Source organism: Artibeus jamaicensis, unplaced genomic scaffold (assembly GCF_021234435.1).
Source record: "Artibeus jamaicensis isolate MK-2021 breed Jamaican fruit bat unplaced genomic scaffold, CSHL_Jam_final contig_471, whole genome shotgun sequence".
Taxonomy (NCBI): domain Eukaryota; kingdom Metazoa; phylum Chordata; class Mammalia; order Chiroptera; family Phyllostomidae; genus Artibeus; species Artibeus jamaicensis.
In genome coordinates this window covers 479121-499895 of record NW_026521850.1, presented here as the reverse complement: position 1 = coordinate 499895, position 20775 = coordinate 479121, and the positions used below count along the sequence as shown (strand labels likewise).

Sequence of the window (20775 nt, the reverse complement as noted above, 5' to 3'; positions counted from 1 at the left end):
CGAATAAACTGGGTGCCTGGGGGAATTCCTACGGGTTCTCAGGGATTTGACTTTCTCGCTTCTGAACCCCAAAGTTTGATAGCTTTCAGGAATTTGGAAACACAACCCAAGCTTCCCGGGGGCAGGCAGGCAGCCCCCAGCACCCGGTCCGTGCAAGGCCCAGTGGGCAGCAGAGCTCCTGCGGCAGCGGCGGTGAGCTCAAGCGGCAGGAGGAGGGGTCGGGCCAGACCCTGGGCCTGGGGGGCGGGGCTCACCGATGGCGCTGAGGGCGTGCCGGAGCTCCAGGGCGAAGGCGGTGAGGGGCACGTCCTCGGACGCGGGCAGGATGGCCACCGTGGACAGGTTGCTGGCAGGGTTCCCGGAGTCCCACTTGCTGCCCACGGACTGCAGCCCGAACTGGTGACCTGGAAGCACAGGGTCGTGGGTCAGCGCGAGGGGTGGGGCACCCCTGTGACCAACCCTGGAGGTTCTAGATGTTTCCGGAGGACACCCTGGCACAGGGAGCCTGGGGTGGAGATGAGGGACGGGCGCCTCAGCCCCTCCCACCGACAGGCAGGCCTCACCCTCGGCGCTCGGCCCTCGGGAGGGGAACGGAGAACAGAAAACTCAAGGACACGGACGTCACGCAGAGGCAGCAAGGCCGGTCCTGTGAACCCACCCACCTGCCAGCGCTGGCTTCCATTCTAGAAACGATCAACAATGTGGCCCTCGGGCTAGTTGGGGGGCAGCGGACTCCAAGGGACAAGTTGGAGAGGCACAGCCCCCGGCCCTGAGACGCTACACCCACACCCATCAGCCTGCATGGGAGGGTCGTGGGCAGAAGTTTATTTCCAGCAACAAAGTCACTTCTTGGACGGCAGCATCTCCTGTCTTCATAGAGGGGTGTCTCACCCCTCCTACCAGCCACCTGCCCCACGGACCCTGGCCTCCTGCGGCCAGGCCACACTGAGGACTCTCTCCCAGGCTTCCTGACTGCTCATCCCCCAGCCCAGCTGTTCTGTTCCTGCACAGACCCCCTGACCCTGGAATGCACAGCCAGGCATGTGCATTGGACACACAGAAAGGCCCAGCTGCCCGAGGGTTTGTCCACTGTGGCTCTGCCATGCCCCACCGCCCTGGTGATGAGTGGTGGTCCCAACAGCGCAGAGTGGACCAGAGTGGGGATGCAGGATGGGGTGGGGGCCGTGCTGAGAGCTCATCGGAGGCCGGGGAAGAAAAGCGAGGCTGCACTCGGCAGCAGAGCGCCCCTCTCACTGGTTTTCCTGCACCCTCCTCGGGACGCCCTCCCTCCGTCTTTCCGGTGACCTCTGCTGCCACCGTCCTCCCCGGGAGGAAGCCGAAGTTGACCAGGAGCCCCACCGCACATGAGGCTCTGGTTCTGGCCCCGAGGCAGGATCACAGGGACGCAGCCCTCAGAAGGTCACCCAGAGCTGGGGCCCTTGGCTCTTGGGAGGGTCTGCTGATGCCGCAAAATCAGCAGTGACCCTGCCACTGCCGCTCCGGGCAGGTGGGGTTCTTCCCCCCCATCGGGTGCTGCCTCTAGGGCACTCAGCAGACCCCCTCAGCAGACCCCCACTCTCCAGCCCTGTGCTGGCAAGCAGAGGCAGCTCCCCCACTATGAGGGGGCGATCACAGAGCAGGGGCTGAGAAAGAAAGTCTCCGAAACCGAGTGTGAAGTTCCTGGCTTGCTCCCAAGGAGCCCATGCACCACAGGGCAGGGCCTGGGAGAGCGGCAGGGCCAGGACGCCAGCCAGCCAGCCGTCGCGCCGGTGCTGGGCTGCACACGGGCCGGGCCAGGATGCACAGGCCTTGCGAGTCAGCCCACACTCAAACCCAGTCTGGGAATGAGGCCAGGACGTGCCGGGGGCGTGTGGGCACACTGGCAGTCCGCCACAGCAGGCTCCGACACTCGAAATGCGGGCTGCACCCTCCAAGTGCCCGTGTGCCTGGAGCCAGGAGACCCTCAGACTGAGTGAGAACGGACACTGACAGGCATGAGTGACAGCACGTCACAGGGACTGCCCGTCACAAGAGAGCCGTGGTTGTAACCAGTAGAAACGGTGACCGTGTGCAGAAATGTAGTAACTGAGAAAACATTTTTAAACTCTCTGGACAGGCTGAAGAGCAGGAGCGAGACAAAGGAAGAGCCGAGAACCTCGGATCAGAAGAAACCCCTCGGCTGAGCACGGGGGGCGGGGCGGGGCGGGGACAGCAGACACTGGGGACGCAGCTTCTTCAGAGAGAAGGGAAGGGGCCGGGGGCAGCCTGGGACCCAGGGTGACGGAAGAGGGACTGGGAAGGCAGGTTTTGGACGCTTGTCCCAAGTGTCAGACACACCCGACAGCTCAGAGCAAAAGTCACGACACTGCGCAAGGGCTTCTCACTCCACGCACACAGAGGTGGTTTCTCAGCCACTGGGGGCAGAGTGCCGTGGCCGAACAGCGACAAGCGCCCACACTGCACGGATGTGAGGCGGTGCTGGCGGGAGAGGCAGCTGGGTCCCTGCAGAGAAGATGGGAGCCAGGAGGGGGCGCCGGGAGGAGGGGAGGACGGACCGCCCGACGCGGACAACGGCATCGGGCGTGAATGGGCTGAACACGAGGACACAGACTGTCAGAGGACGACGGGACACAGCCCGATTCCGTGCTCCCTGCGGGAAGCCTGCCTCCCACGCGGCTGCACCGCCGGGTAAGGGCAACACAAGGGGCTGCCGGTCGAGAGAGAGCGGCACAGGCGCACACAGCTCGCCTCCTCCCACATCAAAATCACAACTAAAACACAGAACCACCGTCACTCAGAACCGTCAGAAATGGAGTTGAATGGAAGTCTGACAACCACAGAATGAGAGCAACCACGTCCATCCAGACTGGGAGGAGGGGTGGCTGGTCCCACACCCACGTGTGGTGGATAAAAGTTCGGAAGGGGGACATCTCGGGAGTGAGGTTTCCCAGCCCCACACCAGACCCCCCAGCCCAGGGGTCCGGTGCCAGGAAGAGAAGTCCCCACGACTTCTGGCTGCAAAACCCAGCAGGGACTGAGTCAGTGGAAGAACCCTCTGGAGCCCCAAGCAGTTCCTCTTAAAAAGCCCACACACGACTCCCCTGCTCAGACCCCTGAGCTCCAGCACCGGGATGGCAGCTTTAAAGGTACCAGTGGCAGCGGGGAGAGACTGAGGCGTCTGGCACCGGGGCCAGCACAAACCATTGTCCCTTTACTGAGCCACTAAGCCAGCAAGCTGGTGCCACGTTTGAGACTCCAGCAACCTGGCTAACACTGACCGACCCACCTTGGAGATCCCCAGAGAGTCTGTCCCACCCAACTTAGAGCCCGCCCCCCAAGCTGCCTTTTCCTAATCCTCTCCATCAAGCACAGCCGGCCTCCCTGAGCCCCAGGCCCAGCATGGCAGCAGCCAGCCCAGATTCACAGTTTGGCTTCCCCGGGAACCTCCAAGCCCAGCACAAGGAGCAGCCACCTCAGAGTGCTCTGTGGCTCAGGCAGGGGGCCCCGGGCAGAACACAGGTGGGGGCTGATCTTAGCCTGTGTCACCCGGGAAACCCCAGGGCCAGCGCACCCACAGGACAGCTACAGACCATGTCAGAGCACCACCACCCTGCCCCTGCACAGCTGATCCTCCCCGGAGGGCAGAGGCTGGTGGTCAGTGGTCACAGCCAGTCCTTGTAGCTGACAGGCCAGGGAAAATCCCTCCCATTGACCTGCCAACAGCAACCGAGTCTCCACTACTGGAGGAGGGTGTACTCAGCCCACCCAAAGGGCACACCTGGAGTATTCAACTGGACGATAGGGGAGGCTGTGCCACTGGACCCTACAGGACACCTACTACATTGGGTCACGCTACCAAGACACGGAGTCAAAGCAGCTCTACCTAATACATAGAGACAAACACAGGGAGGCTGCCAAATTGAGGCCAGGAAATATGGCCCAGATGAAAAAGCAGATCAATCTCCAGAAAAAGAACTAAACAAAATTGAGATAAGCAACCTATCGGATGCAGAGTTCAACACACTGGTGGTCAGGATGCTCGAGGAACTCAGTGGGGACCTCAGCAGCATAGAGATGACCAGGTCAGAAATGACGGACACACTAACTGAAATAAAGAACAATTTACAGGGAAACATCAGTAGAGTGGATGAAGCCGAGAATCGAATCAATGATTTGGATCATAAGGAACAAAAAAACAACCCATCAGAACAATAAGAAGAGAAAAGAATCCAGAAAAATGAGGAGAGTGTCAGCAGCCTCTGGGACAACTTCAATCATTCCAACATCCGCCTCATAGGGGTGCCAGAAGGCGAAGACAAAGAGCAAGGAATTGGAAATCTATCGGAAAAAATAATGAAAGAAAACTTCTGTAATTTGGTGAAGGAAATAGACATGCAAGTCCAGGAAGCACAGAGAGTCCCAAACAAGATGGATGCAGAGGCCCCTCCAAGACACACCACAGTTAAAATGCCAAAAATTAAAGACAATGAGAGAATCTTAAAAGCAGTGACAGAAAAGAAGTTAGGTCCTGGAAGGCTGTCAAACGGTAGGGAGGTTGGAGTGATGGGGAAAAGGTGAGGGGATTAAGAAGTACAAATAGCCCTGGCTGGTGTGGCTCAAGGGTTTGAGCGCAGGCTTGCAAACCAAAGGGTTAGCGGCTCGATTCCCAGTCAGGGCACATGCCTGGGTTGCAGGCCAGGTCCCCAGTAGGGGGCGTGTGAGAGGCAACCACACACTGATGTTTCTTTCCCTCTCTTTGTCCCTCCCTTCCCCTTTCTCTAAAAATAAATAAGTAAAACCTTTAAAAAAAAAAAAAGAAGTACGAATAGGTAGCAGCCCTGCGGATGTCAAGTGCAGCACAGGAAATGGAGCAGCCAGAGAACTTTCACGTGTGACCCACAGACACAAGGGGGGTGGCCTGAGGGGGCGGGGCTGCTGGGTGGAGGGGGGCAAAGGGGGAAAAGTCAGGACAAGTGTAATTGCATAATTAATAAAACATAATTCAAGAGTAACATAAAATGAACCCCCGCCCCAGAAAAAAGTAAACTGAGGCAGACACGCCTGTCTGCCCGGGACCGCGACCTCACTGGGCACAGGGCCTCAGCCGGTGGGGCCCCCTGAGAGGAGCCCCCCAGTAAGGCCGGCTCCTGCCACCCCCTGTGCCACCCCCACAGCGTGTCTGCATGTCCGTCCCCTGTCCCCTGTCCCCTCCGAGGTCCGTGGTGGACAAGCTGGGACACAGGGCTGCCCTCCTGCAGCTCACGGGCCAGTGTGGGAGGGGCAGCACAGCTCCCAGGGGAGACATGCGGCGTCAAGCGGTTGACTGGCGGGGACCAGTGCTGCCGGGAAACACGAAGGTGACCAGGGAACCGAGGGGCTGGGAGCACGGGCCTGGGGGGAGGGGGATGCTGAGTTGGCAGCTGGGGCAGAGGGGGCAGCAGGCCGAAGCAGGGGTCCCGGCACAGCCCGGAGGCTGCAGTGGCGCCTCGGCCAGTGCACTCACCGGGCGCAGTCCCCTGCTGGAGGCCGCCCAGGATCTTCTCGCCCAGGAGATGGATCAGCCGAGTCACAACCTGGGGTGGAAACCACTCACTTTACCCCAGGAAGCCAAGGCCCCTGGGCCCACATTTTGAGAGCCACCATGGCTGCCAGTAGCTCCGGTCCGTGGGTGGGTGACAGACCTCACACAGGCCCACTCTGCCTGGACCGGGACCTGAGGCAGCCCTTTGTCTAGCGTCTCCCTGTCTTCATGCCCTGTCTGTTAGTCACCCAGGGGGACGGCTGCTCCTGGCAGGAGAGCCCTGCCCTGGGAGGGGCTGGGGCCTGCTGCCCGCACCGGCCAGAGCCTTTCTGACTGACCTTAACCTCCAGAACTTCGCTCTGGCTCATGTGTCTTAGTAGACTGAGCAGCAGCCTGCGACCTGGTTCAAGTCCCAGTCAGGTCACGTGCCTGGGTTGCAGGCCAGGTCCCCATTTGAGGGCATGTGAGAGGCAACCACACATTCATGTTACTTTCCCTCTCTTTCTCCCTCCCTTCCCCTCTAAAGATAAATAAATCTTTAAAAATAAAGAAGAACTCTGCGGTTTAACTGGGAGTCTATTGTTTCCATTTCTACTTGGTGGGAAGAACTGGGGCGCAGGTGACACACACAGGGCCCGTGGGCCGAACCCAGCCTCCACCTTGTTTTATCCGGCCCGGCGCCTGGTTTCCACCGGCGGCAGTGCCAAGCTCTTGCTTAACCGTTAAGGAGCAGTTCCATTTACACAGTCCTAACATTACATTCAGCCCTTTGGAGGCCACCGCGAGGCTGATGTGGCCCCCGGTGAAAATGAGTTGGACGCCCCTGGATAAGGAAATGCTGGGCTTCGCCCTGCGGATCTCAACGCCCACACCCCCACCAACTTCGCTCCGTGGTTCTCCAGCGAAGAAGAAGACACGCAGGTCATCTGCAGACACGGCTTCACCCCTCCTCCGAATGTGTGCCCGGGGCTCCGGGTTGCCAACGCTCTGCGTCCGCTGACGTTCTGGTCGGAACAGCCCTCAGACGTAAGCGGTTCCTTTCCCTCCTATTTCACTCAGCGCGTATATTACGCCGGATGTCGTCCGACGCCTCGATGCAGCCGCGTGCTCTTCGGACTTCCGCCACAGCTCGCCCTGTTTCGTGACCTCCCATCGTGGGACCAACGCTCCTGAACCAGGCGCGCCTTTCACGCCTGACTCGCCAAGCACGGCTTGCAGCTGTGGCTCTGACAGACCTGGTTCAAGCTTTGTCATTTTTATCGGGTTTCTGTGCTAAGCTCCGGTTTGCTTCACACAATGCACAGGTGGGTTTCCCACTCGTTCCAGAACAGAGACGTCTGCACGGAACCTGCAGGCCTCATGTGCTGATAGGCACGGCCAGGCCTCACGCCCCTTCTGCCAGCCCCCGAGAGGCAGGGACACCCAGGTCGGACCGCCCGCCACAGCAGCCGCCCGGGGGCAGGGCCGCCGCCCACGCTGCCCCCAGACGCCCGCCTCACACACCCCGACCCCACGGCTGCACGCAGGGGAGTCCGCACTGTGATCACGCCTGCCCGTGCCTGCAGCCAACTCCTCCCCGGTGACAACTGCAGTGTCGCCTGTGAGATGGCAGGTCTGGGCGCGGCCTCAGGACCACAGTGCCCAGCAGGCTTCACTCTGCATCACCCTCCCTCCCTCTGCCGTCAGCTGGGCCGCCCGTCCTGAGGCCCAGGCTCCCCTTCAGAACCGTGGAACCCGTCTGCTCCGGACTCTCTCCCCTGTGCCGCACTCTGGCCTTGGAACAGCCGCCCCCCTGCCCGGGCGTGGCGGCCTCCCAGCGCAGGCGCCCTGCTCCCCGAGGCAGCCCCACTCGGAGCCCTCACCTGTGGGTACCGGCGCTTGATGGACGTCAGGGCCCCGGCCGGCAGCGTGGCCAGCTCGGAGTCGCGCACAGCATGCACCGTGGTCGCCCTGGGCTGGTGGGTGAGCGTCTCCACCTGGGGGGTGACGTGACCACGCTGCATGCCCGCAGCCCCGTACCCCGAAGCAGAGGGTGGACCACAGGGCGGGGCTTCCAGCAACTGGGTGCGGGTGGGACTCCGGGGGCAGGGCCCCGCCCCCGCCGGCCTCGCTGGAGACCTTTGGCCCTTGGATCCCACCCACTGCAGCCGAGGCAAACCCGCACGCAACACGAAACGGAGAACCACAGGGCGGCCCATCACGCCATGCTGAGCACCCCCACTCCCCCACAGGGCAGGGCCCAGCTGGGCGGCCCCCCAGCCTACCACGCCAATGAGGTCTCCCCGGCCATACTCCCCGGCCAGGCGCTTTTTGAGGTCGTCCTGGCGGATCACCGAGCGCAGCCGGCCACTGAGGACGATGTACGTGCAGTCCGACTTGTCCCCCTGCCTGCAGGGACAGTGACGGAGAGTGGGCAGGGCGCCGGCCAGGGGCCCCAGGCCACACCACAAAGCCGAGAGAGGGATGCAGTCTTCTCAATGCCGCTGGGACGCTGCCTCCTGGGGCCCCTTTCGAGGAGGGTGTGGGTTGCCTATGTGTGTCCGGGTGTGTGCACGCGAGCCCAGGCAGTGTGTCATGGGGAGCCCGGCAGCTCTGCCCCACCGCACGCCCCGCACGGCCCCACGCCCACCTGTACACGGCGCGCCCGGCTTCCACCTCCATCCAGTCCAGGGCGAAGTCGATCTGCCGCACGAAGGACGACATGCGCTTCACGACCGTGTGCGCGACGGCCAGGACGACGTTCGGCTGCCTCCGCATGATCCTGCCAGACCAGCCCGGGTCACTCCAGCCGTGTCCTGCGGCCGACCCCCCACCCCGCCCCGTCCCTCCAGGTCACGGCACTTGAGAGTACGCAGCTCCCGCCACCCCCACTTGTCAAGCTGTGACGTCCACTGAGCAGGTGACATGGGTGGGCCAGGGGCCGCGACCCGGCAGGGAGCCCGGTCACCCCGCCGGCCCATCCGCCTCGTATGCCCTGAGCCCGCAAAGTCCCTGCCAGCTGTCACCCACCCCCAGGTGTCCTTGCCACAGGTGGCAGGGGGACAGGCAGCAAGAGGGCTGTCGGCAGAGACCTCGGGCCTGAAGCCCCAGGTGGGATGAGGACCCCTGGGAGGGAGGGGACGATGGTTGCTGGGCGGGAGCTGCCCGGGAGCTGCCCGGTCAGGGCCTCGGGCTGTGAGTGCACAGACACACTCGGGGACACGCAGGGATGGGGACACGCAGGGATGGGGCCACGGTCCCCCAGGCTGCTCCCGCACCTGGGCCTGGCAGGGCTGGTGGGGCTGACAGGGGGCCCGTCCAGCCCAGGAGACCGGCTGCCCCGAGAAGGCGCTGAGTGCGCCTCGGCTTCCAAGGCCGAGGGACATGGTGGCCACCCCACCCTCCCGCCAGGATGCCCATCTCCCGCCAGGACATGCGGGGCCGGGCGGGGCCCGTGAAACACCGCGTGGGCCCCACGCAGGCCGGCGGGACTCACTCGTAGAAGTGGGCCTTGGAGATGCACAGGAAGCTGCAGTCGCGGTTGGCCCTGATGGTGAAGATCAGCGGCTCGCCCGTGAGCACGGCCAGCTGGCCCACCAGCTCCCCGGGCCGTGTGACGAACAGGCAGCTGTCCTCCTCGCTGTCAACCTGGCGCTGGTACACGTGCAGCAGCCCCGAGACCACGAAGATGACGTTCACGTCCTGGCAGGGCGGGCCCGGGTCAGCTGCACCCCGTCCCCACCCCACCCCCGACCTGGCCCAAAGCTGCACAGGAGGTCGGGACGTGGCCTCTCTCCCTGCCCAGCTCCCCTGCCCTCTGCCCGCCTGGGCCGGGCCTGCCTCTGACATCGGCTGGCGGACCCCCACCCTGGGCTGCCTTGCACACATCACAGGCATTTTGGATCCAACGGTGGCAAATGTGCCTCTGAAACGGCTCCGGTGCTGACCCCACGCGTCTGCGTCCATCCTGTGGCCTCTTTCCAAACTCACGCCCCTCCCCCACCGGACAGCGGCTCTGCCGTCTGCACAGGAGGGGGCCAGGGTGGCAGGACCCCAAACGGGCTGCTCGGTACAGAGGCACGCCGCCCGGTGTGGGCTGGGGGGGGACAGGCCAGGGGCTTCCGACCGGGTGACCCAGAGGCTCCGGGTGGGGGAAGCCAGCCAGCCAGCGTCTGCTTCCTCGAGGGGAGGACAGAAACGCAGGGAAGAGAGGGACGGGGCGGGGACGGGGCCACTGATGCCCGTGGGCGTCTCAAGGAGAGTCCTCAGGAACCTGAAGCTGTCCCCAGGCCTCTGCTGCCTGCGTGGGGCTGTTCTCCATGTCCTGTGTCCCATTCAGGCCAGCTCACCCCCTGCCGACGCCTGAGTCCCCTGGGCCCCGATACCTCGTCTCAGAGGGTGCGCGGGACCCAGAATACCGGGCGCCTGTGAAGGCCCCTCACCTGGTCTCCCTGCCTGGACACCACCGTGCCCCCTGGGACCTGCAGAAACGCCACCCGGCCGTCTAACAGCGAAGGGTCCTGAAAGCAGAGAGGCAGAGTCAGCACAAGGGGCTCAGAGAGGCGGCCTGACCCCCAGAGGGGGCGGGGAGGACGCCGGGACACAGCCACCCTCCAACACTGGCCCCGAGGTGGCCGGGACAGAGATCCCAGTGCGGCCGTGTCCAGTGTCCGACATGACCTTGGTGCCCTGGAGGGACAGAGAGGACCCGGGTGAAAGGGGTCTCCTCTGGCATCTGAGACGGAGCTGATGGAGGTGCAAGGGCACCAGCTGGGACGCATGCCCCCCGCGCCCGGTGTCTAGGCAGCTGGGGGGCGGGCGGCGGGTGGTGGGCAGGGAGTGGGGGGGTGCAGCCCCGCACACACCAGTGTGGGGAACAGAGAGGACCCCCAGGGCTCAGCCGGGACACGCGTGGGGCGAAGCCCCTGCGAGCAGCTCGCGGAGGAGGCGGGCCCCGGCGGGACGCAAAGGCTTTGCACGTGGAGCCCTTGCAGGAGGCCAGCGCTCGGCCGGCCCCGTCTGGGGACGGGGGGGGGGGGAGCCAGGGCGGGCCGTGTCTGCGAGTTCGCGCCAACCGCCATCCAGCAGGGGCCTGGACAGACAGACGGAAGCAGCCCAGAGCTCCATGCCTTCGAGCAGGAGGAAACCGCACCCAGTCCGGGCGGAGCGGAACCACCCGTTCCGCACGGAGAGCAGGGGGCGTCCTCGGAGCAGCGCGGGGACCCCGTCACCATTCCTTTGTCCCCCAGCACCGGCCCAAAAGGAAACCCGGTCGGGACTCTGTGAGGGTCTCAGGTGCGGTGACAGAAGCACCAGAAGCCCCTTGGCCGGGCGGCTCCGTCCATCGGCTGGAGCACCGTCCCGAGCGCCAGAGGCTGCGGGTTGGACCCCAGACTGGGGCTCACACCGGAGGCAGCCATTGAAGTTTCTCCCTCCCTCTCTCTACATGAGTCAGGCGTGTCCTCAGGTGAGGACTTTTTTTGAAGCCCCTTTTCCTGAGCAAGAAGGAGGCTCCTGAGGGTGGAAGGGGCAGGGAGAAGCCCGTCCCCAACTCTGTGGGCCCAGTGGGTGGGGGTGCCGCGCTGTGAGTGGGGAAGGACCGCACCCACGACAGAGCAGAAATGTCACGACTGGGTCCTTGCTCCGGGTGCACTGCAGCCTCGCGGAGGAGAAGCCACAGAGACACTTCTGCGTGAGGTCACAGGGACGGTTTCCGAGGCAGGAGGAAGGGGGGGGTCAGCCTGGAGACACAGCCCAGGCTTGGACCGGGGGCAACGCCTCTGAGAGCCACGGGCCTGTCCACCTCAGCGCGGCCAGGGGCTGAGGACACCTACGTCCAGCTTCATCAGGGTCAGCAGGTCCTTCTTGGCGGCTCTGAAGATGGCATCTGTCTTTGAGCTCGCGACTGTCTCGTCTGGGCTGCCGTCCGAGTAGTGGAAGACGGCAGAGGGGGTCTCTGTGACGACCACGCTCTTCCTGGGCTTGAAGAGAGCACAGACGCACCATGGGAGGGGCCCCACGGGCGGGGCGGCCGCGCAGGGGTGCGTGGAGGGCGTGACCCACCTTACTGGCCGCAGTGTTCCCGGGGCGCTCCTCTGCGTGCAGGGGAGCCCGGGCACAGTCATAAGCCATCCGTGGGTCTGGGGTGGCACCTGCGGACAGAGGAGGGCCTCAGGACATGTGCTGGCGGGAGGGCTGGCCGGGCACCCCAACACTGGCGGGCCCACCCGCAGGTGAGACTCGGTCTGAGAGTGAGGCCACTGTGCCGTTGTGCCTCTTAAACGTGCTCACACCAGCACCAGCCACTCTCGCCCGGACACCACTGACTCGGCGCTGGACGGTCTGCCTCCCGGCCCCCAGGCCTGAGCAGGCTGTGGCTCCCAGGATATACCCAGGGGTCAGGCTGGTCCTAACCCTTCAGCAGTCGGAAATGCGGTGAGCTCCCCACACCTCGGAGTGCAGTCGGGCCTGACAGGAAGGAGGGTGCCCCCAAGCAGAGTGGGAGGGGTGAGGAGGGGCAGGTGCTGCTCACCTCGGAAGGTGGGGACACGCTCCCCCGGGGGTGGAGCGACCAGTGGCACCGTGGCGGCGGGTCCCAGAGCCCAGGCCCACCCCAGCCACGGCCACGCCTGCTGCCCTCACAGAAACCAGCTCACAGGCGCAGAAGCTGCGCTGGGGACACAGAAACGGCACAGGGTGGGCGCACGTCGGAGGAAGTGGACAGGACTGCGAGGGGCGGGTGGCCGGGCCCGCTGTGCTCCGACCGGGTCTGCACCGCCTCGCACCCGCCTTGAGAATGGAGCCTGCGCTCAGACGGACAGTTACCAGGAGCCACTCGACGGGTTCCCACAAGCCTCTCGAAGGCTGCATTTCCCAGGGAATCAGTCTGCCCAGCCCGTCTTATTTGAATAAGATTCGAAACATTCTGGATAACAGAGCAGTTAGTAACTTCTCTCCTCCATCCCGACACACTGTGGATTTGTAGTACCGGTTACAATGTGGCTACAGGTTAACATGGATTGTAGTTTGTTGTCATGTTGTTCATCAGCAGTAGGGTTAACAAACCAAGGTATTAGGACACCGAGGTGTAGTTTAAAAGTAAAAATGAAACCCGACTGCGCTCCCTGGGTAAACACACGCCTGTGCCAAAGGCCCTCCGTCCGGTCTCGCACCTGCCGCCCGCTAGGAGCTGCGGGACGGTGGGGTCCGAGTGGGGAGGGGACGCTGCCCCTCCCATGTACTGAAGAGTTCACACTCGAGTTCGCCATGCCTGGAGCACTACTATGTTCAATTATGTCAGTTAAGCTTCTTTCATTTGAAAAAACTTACTGAATGCATTTTTTTAATATGGCCAGTCCACCGGATACCCACGTGGACCCCAATTCACCTCACATAAGAGACCCAATCCGGAGGGGCAACCGTGCAAAACAGAACATTGAATCTTGCCGACAGTTTCCTGCACAAAATGCATAGACCATGAAAGAAAATACTTGACAAGCTGGACTCTTAAACTTAAGAACCTCTTCATCAAGAGTGGAAAGTGAGTGAAGACACCTCACGCAAACCCGTGAGTCCACCTGGGCACAGAGGGCAGGAGGGGTCACGTGACTCAGGGAGCCGGGCAGGGTGGCACCGAGGCCAGGCCTCACGCAGAGCACGGGCGGCCCAAACAGAGACGACAGAAGGCCAGGAGGGCCGGGCGGGGGGCCCTCCCGACGCCGGGTGGCCTGTGAGGCAGGGCCACGGCCCATGAGCTGCGCTGGCCCCCGAGTGGACTGAGAACTGAACTGCTCAGATCTACCTGTGAACAGGCTGTGTGGCTGCGGTTGTGTGGACGGTGCCAAGAGCAGTCAGACAGCCTCATGAGGCTGGTGGAGAACCGTGGGCACGGTCTCTCCATCTAAACACACGTGCAGCCCTGGCTGGTGTGGCTCAGTGGACAGGGGTCGCCGGTTCGATGCCCAGTCAGGGCACACAGCTGGGTTGCAGGCCAGGTCCCCCAGCAGGGGCCGTGTGAGAGGCAACCACACATGGATGTTTCTCTGTCTGTCTCCCTCCCTTCCTCTCTGTCTAAGAGTAAAATAAATAAAATCTTTTTTAAAAATCTCAGGAGTAAACAGGCGTGCACTCCATGGTGGCGGTTTCCGTGGGAACGTGTACCCAGCTTCAGCAGAAGTGTGTCCACACCTGACTCACCGCAGTCAGGGCAGCGCATGTGCCACCGACCTGCGTGGACATCACAGACCTGGGCCCAGGCCGCCGTCCGAGTGGGGGGCGGGGGGCACGGCCTGACGGCTCTGCTGCCAGGCCGCAGGGGTGAGTGGGGGGGCTCCCGGGCGGCTGGCTTCTCAGCCGGGCGCTGGCCGCACAGTGCGCACACCCCGTGGGCAGGCGGAGCCACCGCGCGTGGCTCGGAAAACGAAAGGCAACCCAGTGTTGCTGAAGAAAGAGGCAAACGTTCCAGGAAGAAACAGGTCCGGCAGGCAAACCCGGAGACGGGAACCACGTGGTGGGTGCCAGGGCGGGGGTGGCGATGCTTGCGGGGACAGGGTGGCTTTGCCGGGTGACGGGAATGTTCTGGAACCAGACCGTGGTGACGGGCAGAGACCAGACTAAAACCCCTGGACGGGGCCCTCAAAGGGGCGAACTTCACGGCACACGGGGCACACCATGTGGACTCGTGGACTGGGCCCCACAGGCGGCACCAAACGGGCAGGAGGCCGGTCAGACGTTCCTTGGAGGGTGTGGGCAGCTCCTCACCGGGACACCGTACGCAGGAACGAGGGACCCCAACATCACAGGAGAGCACATTTCTGACCCGGGAGTAAGGAGGAGAAAGACCCCAAACTCCGTCTCCAGGGTGCGGCTGGAGCCCAGTAAGGGAGCGTCGCGGGCCCACAGCTTGTGGACGGCAGACAAAGCACACAGGCCGCCCGGGAGGCAGCACGGGGCCCCGAGCTGGAGAAGGGGCCGCAGCGCTCGCAAGCCAGCGGACGTCACCGCCATGGAAGGAGCGAGCCAGACCAAAGGCCGAGGCAACCTCTGTGACCGAGAGCCACCCAGAAAGCCAGGAGCCAGCAGGTGGCAGGCAGAAGCAGTGACTCCTGGGGATGCTCCAGACACAGTGATGGCCAAGCAGCCTGGGACTCCGGTGTCCCCTAGGAGGACGCGTGTTCTCGTGGGGCAGGCACAGCCCAGCCCGGGGAGGGAGGACGGCGCTGGGGGGCCTGCAGGGCCCATGGGTGCAGCACTGCAACACACGGACACCAGGACACCAACGCAGGGGGCGTGGCGAGACGGGGGCGTGGCTAAACAGGGGGGCGTGGCGAGGCCCCCCCACTGTCTTCCACAGAGCCAGCGCTCCGGGCAGGGTCCCCAGGTTGAGGCCTCCCCCACCAGCGGGCACCCAGGGCAGGCAGAGCCGCCCTTTACCTGGTGGAGCCACAGGGGCCTGGTCGCCGGCCTGGGCCTTGCCGAGCTCGTCTGAGATCTCGTGGACGGACGGCAGCGGGACGGAGTGGCTCCTCTTCAGCAGCGGCCCGGAGGCGGCTGCCCGGCTGCCCCCACGGTCTGCTGGGGCGGGGCACGGGTGTGAGGCCAGGCCGCTGTCCCCATGACAGCCCACACCGCCCACCTCAGGGCCCGGGGGCCACCTCTGCACACCGGGCCAGGGGGCTGACAAGCAGGGACAGCCTCAGACGCAGGCCCTGCTCTGCCCTGTCCCCGGGGTCTTCCTGGGCTGCCCAGCCCCTCACTGCCGGCCGAGCACCTTGAAGGTCACTTCCCTGGGTGAGCCTGGCCATCAGCACCCCAGCGGCCCTCCCGGCAAGAGGATGCGCACCACGTCCCCTGGAGCGACTCCTGGCCAGGGAGCCTCAGTGGCCAGTTTCTTGCCCCAAGTCCAGGCCCTGCTGGCAGTCCCAGAGCAGTGTGGCTGGCGCACAAAGCTCAGAACCTGTTCCCTGAAAACCTTCTACCTGGGGCTGAGTCCCTCCGCAGAGACAGGCAGACAGCAGGTGACCAGAGGGCCAGCAGATGGGTGGGGCCTTGACTCAGGTGAAGGAAGGTCCCAGGGACAGGTACCTGGGTCACCGGGCTCCTCCGGGCCGCAGCTCGCCTGCCTCTTGGTCTTGCCCGCAGCCACGCTGGCCACAGACACGAGGGGGATGGCCTGGCTCTCCTGGGATGGGGGACAGGAGAGAATGGAGGTGCCGCCCGGGACGCCCGGCACTTTCAGAGCGAGCGGGGGACCCTGGAGGCAGCCACGCCTCAGGGACGGGGGCCAGGGTCGGCTGGGAGAGCCGCCATGTGAAGCCGGGCTGGCCTGTTTGAGGCGACAAAGACCCAGCGAGTTTAAATAATGCTCAGAATTCTCAGAAACTGTAACCGTCTTCATCAAGACGAGAAGTCGTGTAGAAAGCAAGAGAGCTTGCCCTCAGAGAACAGCAACGGGAGATTGGAAGCCCGGGGCAGCGCCAGCTCCGGGGCTCCAGGAGCGAACACATGTACGGCACTTGGGGGCCGCGGGCATGTGGCCTGACCGGGTCCCTCACCAGCACCGGCTCCTGGGACCAGGCGCTCTCTGGGCCACGAGGACACAGCAGGTCACAACCGTCCCACTTGCTTCTCCCAAGGACTCAGGGGGTGGCAGTGAGCTTCTCCGCTGTCACAGCCACCTGCCGGCCTTGGCAGAAAGGACAGTCAAGGGGCCCCAGGGACAAGAAGGGCAGCCTCTGGTGGGCTGTCACTCGGCTCGCACCAGAGGATCAGAGGGGCTGGTCCAGACCAAACCTGGGACCCTGCGGCATAGGAGCCACGGCCCCGTCACGCCGCTGGCAGCCGGGCAGCTGGTGTCCTGGAGGCAGAAGGAACCCCACCACCCAGCCCGAGATGGCCAGCTCTGAGTGCAAGGGCCCCAGCTCTCTCTCGGGGAAGAGAGTCCCCAGGGCCCGCCGTCACCCCCGTCGGCGGCACGCACCGGGTTGAAGAGCTCCGCGGTCAGGCCCAGGTAGCTGTGCAGAGCCAGGAAGGTGACCCTCTGCAGCCGCACCATGATGACCTGTGGGCGGCAGGGCGGGCAGGGTGGGCCGGGCCGGGAGCCCCCCGGGGCCGCCCCTCCCCGCCCAGGCCCGGCCAGCACCACGGTCGCCTAGGGGGTCAGCATCAGGGGCAAGAGCTCTCTGCATTATTTCTGTAAGCTTTCTGTAAATCTAAACGTACTTCAAACAAGAACTTTAAAACTGGAAAAGCTCTGCGGGTGGGGGCAGACGGGAAGGCCTGAGCATTAGCGTGGGTCGTGGACGACGCTAAGGTTTTCCACAGCGCCGCTCGGCGCTGCCGACTCGCACGGGGACGCCGTGACAGCGGGGCAGTGGCCCCAGGAGCACCCACCTGCACCACCCTGACCAGGGTTTCGGGGTACTTCTCAAACACTCCTTGGAAAGCCACCGCCGGAAGCCTGAGGATGGTGGATGGGGCGGCGGCACGGGCAGACACGGTCTTGTAGGGTGCGGTGTGGCCCTGCGGTGACAGGCATGGCGTGAGCCCCCCCCCCCCCCCCCGCTGACCCGGCGGCTCCCCCGCTCCCCACCCCGCAGTGGCTTGGGGCCTGTGACTCCAGCCAGCACAAGGCTCCCGCAAGGCCCCCTGGGCAGGGGCCTGGTGAGCAGGGAGGAGGAGGCTGGGGGGGGCCAGGCCCATGCTCCAGGCGCCCTGCGCCCCCGGTGCCCCACCCGGCCCCACCACCACGCTCGTCTCCCACACTGGGTCCCGGCAACCACCCAGCTCTCTCCTGCCCCGATGGCGCTGCCTGTGTCGAACTGCCACACAAGGGGAATCACTCGGGGTCTGGCTCCTGTCACTGCGGTGGTGCACCCGCGACACGTCACGCTGGGCCTGGACGGCCCCCAGGCCAGCTGCTCACACCAGGCAGTGGACTCACGGACACCCCAGCGTCCTCGCCCGTGGGGGACGGAGGACGCTTGTCCCCAGTTTGCGACAAGCACATGTGAGGCTGCTGTGCACAGTGACAAGCGGGTGCCACGTGACAGTCCCTGTTTCTCCTGCGGGGCACGGAGAAGCAGGACGTGTGGTCACTTCTGAGGCAGCACCAGCTGCCTCTCAGAGGCGGCACCACGTGGCAGTGAGCGAGCGTCCCGGGGTCCCCCACGCCCCGCACCTGCACAGCCACCTCCCAGCCGGGAAGTGCCCGAGTGTCAGCCGCAGCTCGGTGCCAGGCCAGGAAGGAAGACCCGCGGGGGCAGAGGGCGGGGGTTGGTCCTGGGCAGACGCCCCGTCCCCTCCGGTGCCCTCCGCAGGCCAGGCTTCCACTGCGGTGAAGCCTAAGTGACCGCTGTTTGCCTTTCGAGGTCCTGGCTTTTTTGTCGTATCTGGGAAGTCTGGGCACAGCAGGAGATGACAGGTGCTCTCCGGCACGTCCACCCCGGAGGACCAGCTCGGCCCGCCCGCGAGCCCGTGCCTGGGCCCTCTGCTGGCCGCCGACCTGTGTGACCGCCGAGCTGCCCCGGTCGCGCCCCGTGCTGTGACGGGAACAAGGGAGTGAGACCCCTGGGCCGTCGCTCTTTCTTTCAAATGGGCTTCCCCACTCTAGCTCCGCTGTTCTAGCTCCTCTGCCTTCCGTGACATCTCACGGTGGGTGTGACCTCCCAGGACAAGACGCCGCTGTGGCCCCGCGGTGGCGCTGACCGACGGGCGGATGTGCCTTCTCACTGACGCTGAGTCCCTGGCCCGACCCCTGGCATCGGTGATGGGCCCTTCAGCATGTGGATCGGTCACAGCGCTGTCACGCCGGGCGCTGTTCTCAACGCCGCTGGCTTTTAAATTTCCCGTTTCCAGTGGCTCACTGCCAACACTCAGAAATGCCCCAAGGTTGGGACACGGACCTTGGCCTCCCTCCTCTCGAGCTCTGGCACTTCCTGCAGATTCCGCAGGACCTTGTCACGAGCCCAACACGCAGGCCTCACATGCTGTCCCCACCCTGACTCCCCAGTGGGGCCTCCAGGGGGCCTGAGTTGGGTGCTGAGCTCGAACCCTGGGTGTGACCCAGCCTGCGGGGAAACAGCCATCGCTCCATGTCGAGAACAACGTCAGCTGTGCGGGTGGCAGGTGGCCTCATGGGATTAGGGAGGGCTCCTCGGAGCTTTGAGTTTCCTCGTGGACGGACCTGAGTTCTGTCTGGCACTTTCCTGCCTGTGTGGGGTGATCGCACGGTGTCCCTTCTGTTTGCGGGATCTGGTCAAGGTCACCAACTGGTTTTGTTTTTCGTTTTCTACTAAGTGTATTGAGGTGACACTGGTTAGTAAAATCGTGTAGGTTCCGGGTGTAAATTCCTGACCCCCCCATTCCTGGAGCAGCCCCCCAGACCCACTGGCCCGCCCTCTCTGATACACTGTGGGACTCTCATCTCCAACATGGCCCACGGAGGGTTTTCGTGGGTTTGTTCGTGAGACACTGGCTGGCGATTTTCTTTTCCTGTGACGTGTCTAGTTTGGCATCCGACTCACACCGGCTCTGAACTGGGTCAGGAGGTGCCCCTGCTCCGCACTTCCCACAGGTCCGTGTGAACCGGCGTCCCTCCCGCAAACAGGCAGCAGGGACCTGAGCGCGGCCACCGGCCTGAGTCTTCCCCGTGGGAAGGACTTGAGGTGCGACTCTGATTTTCTGGAACAGGCACAGGACGACCTGATGACCTGCACCCCACCCAGGGAGCTGGGTGCTTGGTCTCCATCAAGGCCTGCATTGCTCTCGCCCGAGGTGCTGACCAGCAGGGACAGAGCGGGTCCTGACACTCGTCCCTTGGTGGCTGCAGAGCCTGCAGCACAGTCCCCGCCAGCACTGCAGACTCTGGCAGCCGTCTCCCTGCTCCTCACTGGTCTGGCCGGCAGCTGCCACGCTGATGCATTCACTCCTGGAGCTGGTGGCTGGCTCTGTGGGTTTTCTCTGTCACTCTCCTGCTGCCAGTCTCATGGGATCCTGCCTTCACCCCTGTGACCCCGGCTCTGCTGGCATTTCCATCCGCTCACCCTGGTTTCCTGGGGCAAAAGCTTGGGTTGCTGATTCAGACCTTTCTCCTCTCGGAACTCGAGCATCACTGGTTCTGGTTTCCCCGGACGCGCTGCTCTAGCTGCACTGCGCAGATCTCAGCACTTTCAGTTCTGAGTTTCTGCCCTACTCCCAAAATCGCGTAGTTGGAAACCCGGTCGCTAGGCGAGTGCGCACTTGGGACTGTTGTGCCTCTTTGACCCCGTGCAGGAAGTTGACAGGAATCTAAGACAGAAGGTTCTGGAACACAAGAGGAGCCTAGAGGAGCTGTTCCGCAGGGGCGGCAGGACAGACGAGAGAGGCTCACAAAACATCACATATGCGCTTAGAATTTCCCACATGGCTTCACTAACTAAGACTTACGTTTTTAAAAAACAACAAACCCAAATGTCTGCTCGGGCAGGAGTGAGGTCCTTCGGGATGATGAACTGATCCTACAGAGTTACGTCCCCTGAAGCGTCGGCCCCGCTTTCTTCCCCCACCTCACGTGAGGAAGGTGGACGCCGCCGTGGGCTGGGGGCGCCGCTCTGAGCGCTGTGAGCAATGGCGTTCAAGCCCAAGTCCCGGAGGTCGCTGTCAGCCCCAACCGCTCAGAAGAGGGAAAGGCCCCCGTTGCTGGACCGAAGCTATTTTTCGCTTCAAGCCGGTGGCAGAAGTGGAGAAGGCTGCATCGCTCCCAGTTCACCTGCACGAGTGGGTGCCCCCCCAGGCCCACGGGGCCTGGCGCACACACCGAAGCAGGCCAGCCGGAGTCCGATCCACCGCACCTGCCCTCCAGCGGCTCCAGGGGGGGTTGCCCTGCTCTGAGGAACGGGTGTCTCCCTCGGTCTGGCCAAGTGCCATGCTAGGGGCCACGCATTACGCTCTGTCATTTCCACGCCTCCACCCCTGGCCCCAAAGTGGCTCAGACACGCCTGTGCTAGTCTGGCAGGGCAGGGTGAGCACGCGGGACGCCCCACGTCTCTGCCCACAGCTCGTCATCCATCCTGCGCGAGAACTTCGGGTCCATCCGCCCTGAGACTGAGGGGCAGCTGCCTCCACGTGGGGAACGAGAGCAATTCGCCGCGTCGAGGAGGCGGCGAGGGTCCGCACCCTCCGAGCTGCACGGGTGTGTGCAGGGCCAGCGAGGCCCTTGGTGCAGAGGGGACCTGACTCAGGAGGAGGCCCCTGGGGGTGGGGGGCGCGCGGGCGCTGAGCTGACGGCAGCCAGGGGC

General features: G+C 64.0%; 1 protein-coding gene across 5 annotated transcripts in view; it reads right to left on the bottom strand.

The window, feature by feature from the left end:
• The window catches only part of PNPLA7 (patatin like phospholipase domain containing 7), a 41516-nt gene that overhangs the window by 14040 nt on the left and 6701 nt on the right, over positions 1-20775 (bottom strand). For 4 of the 5 annotated variants that reach the window (XM_053667819.1, XM_053667818.1, XM_053667817.1 and 1 more), the window contains 13 exons: positions 16892-17020; positions 16479-16559; positions 15584-15680; positions 14933-15073; positions 11564-11652; positions 11335-11481; positions 9943-10020; positions 8997-9202; positions 8151-8282; positions 7786-7909; positions 7384-7497; positions 5504-5573; positions 255-404 (listed from right to left, as the gene is read on the bottom strand). In XM_053667819.1, coding sequence (XP_053523794.1) covers positions 255-404; positions 5504-5573; positions 7384-7497; positions 7786-7909; positions 8151-8282; positions 8997-9202; positions 9943-10020; positions 11335-11481; positions 11564-11652; positions 14933-15073; positions 15584-15680; positions 16479-16559; positions 16892-17020 — 1558 coding nt within the window. The remainder of the gene's footprint in view (positions 1-254; positions 405-5503; positions 5574-7383; positions 7498-7785; positions 7910-8150; positions 8283-8996; positions 9203-9942; positions 10021-11334; positions 11482-11563; positions 11653-14932; positions 15074-15583; positions 15681-16478; positions 16560-16891; positions 17021-20775) is intronic. The other variant, XM_053667820.1, reaches the window with a different exon arrangement.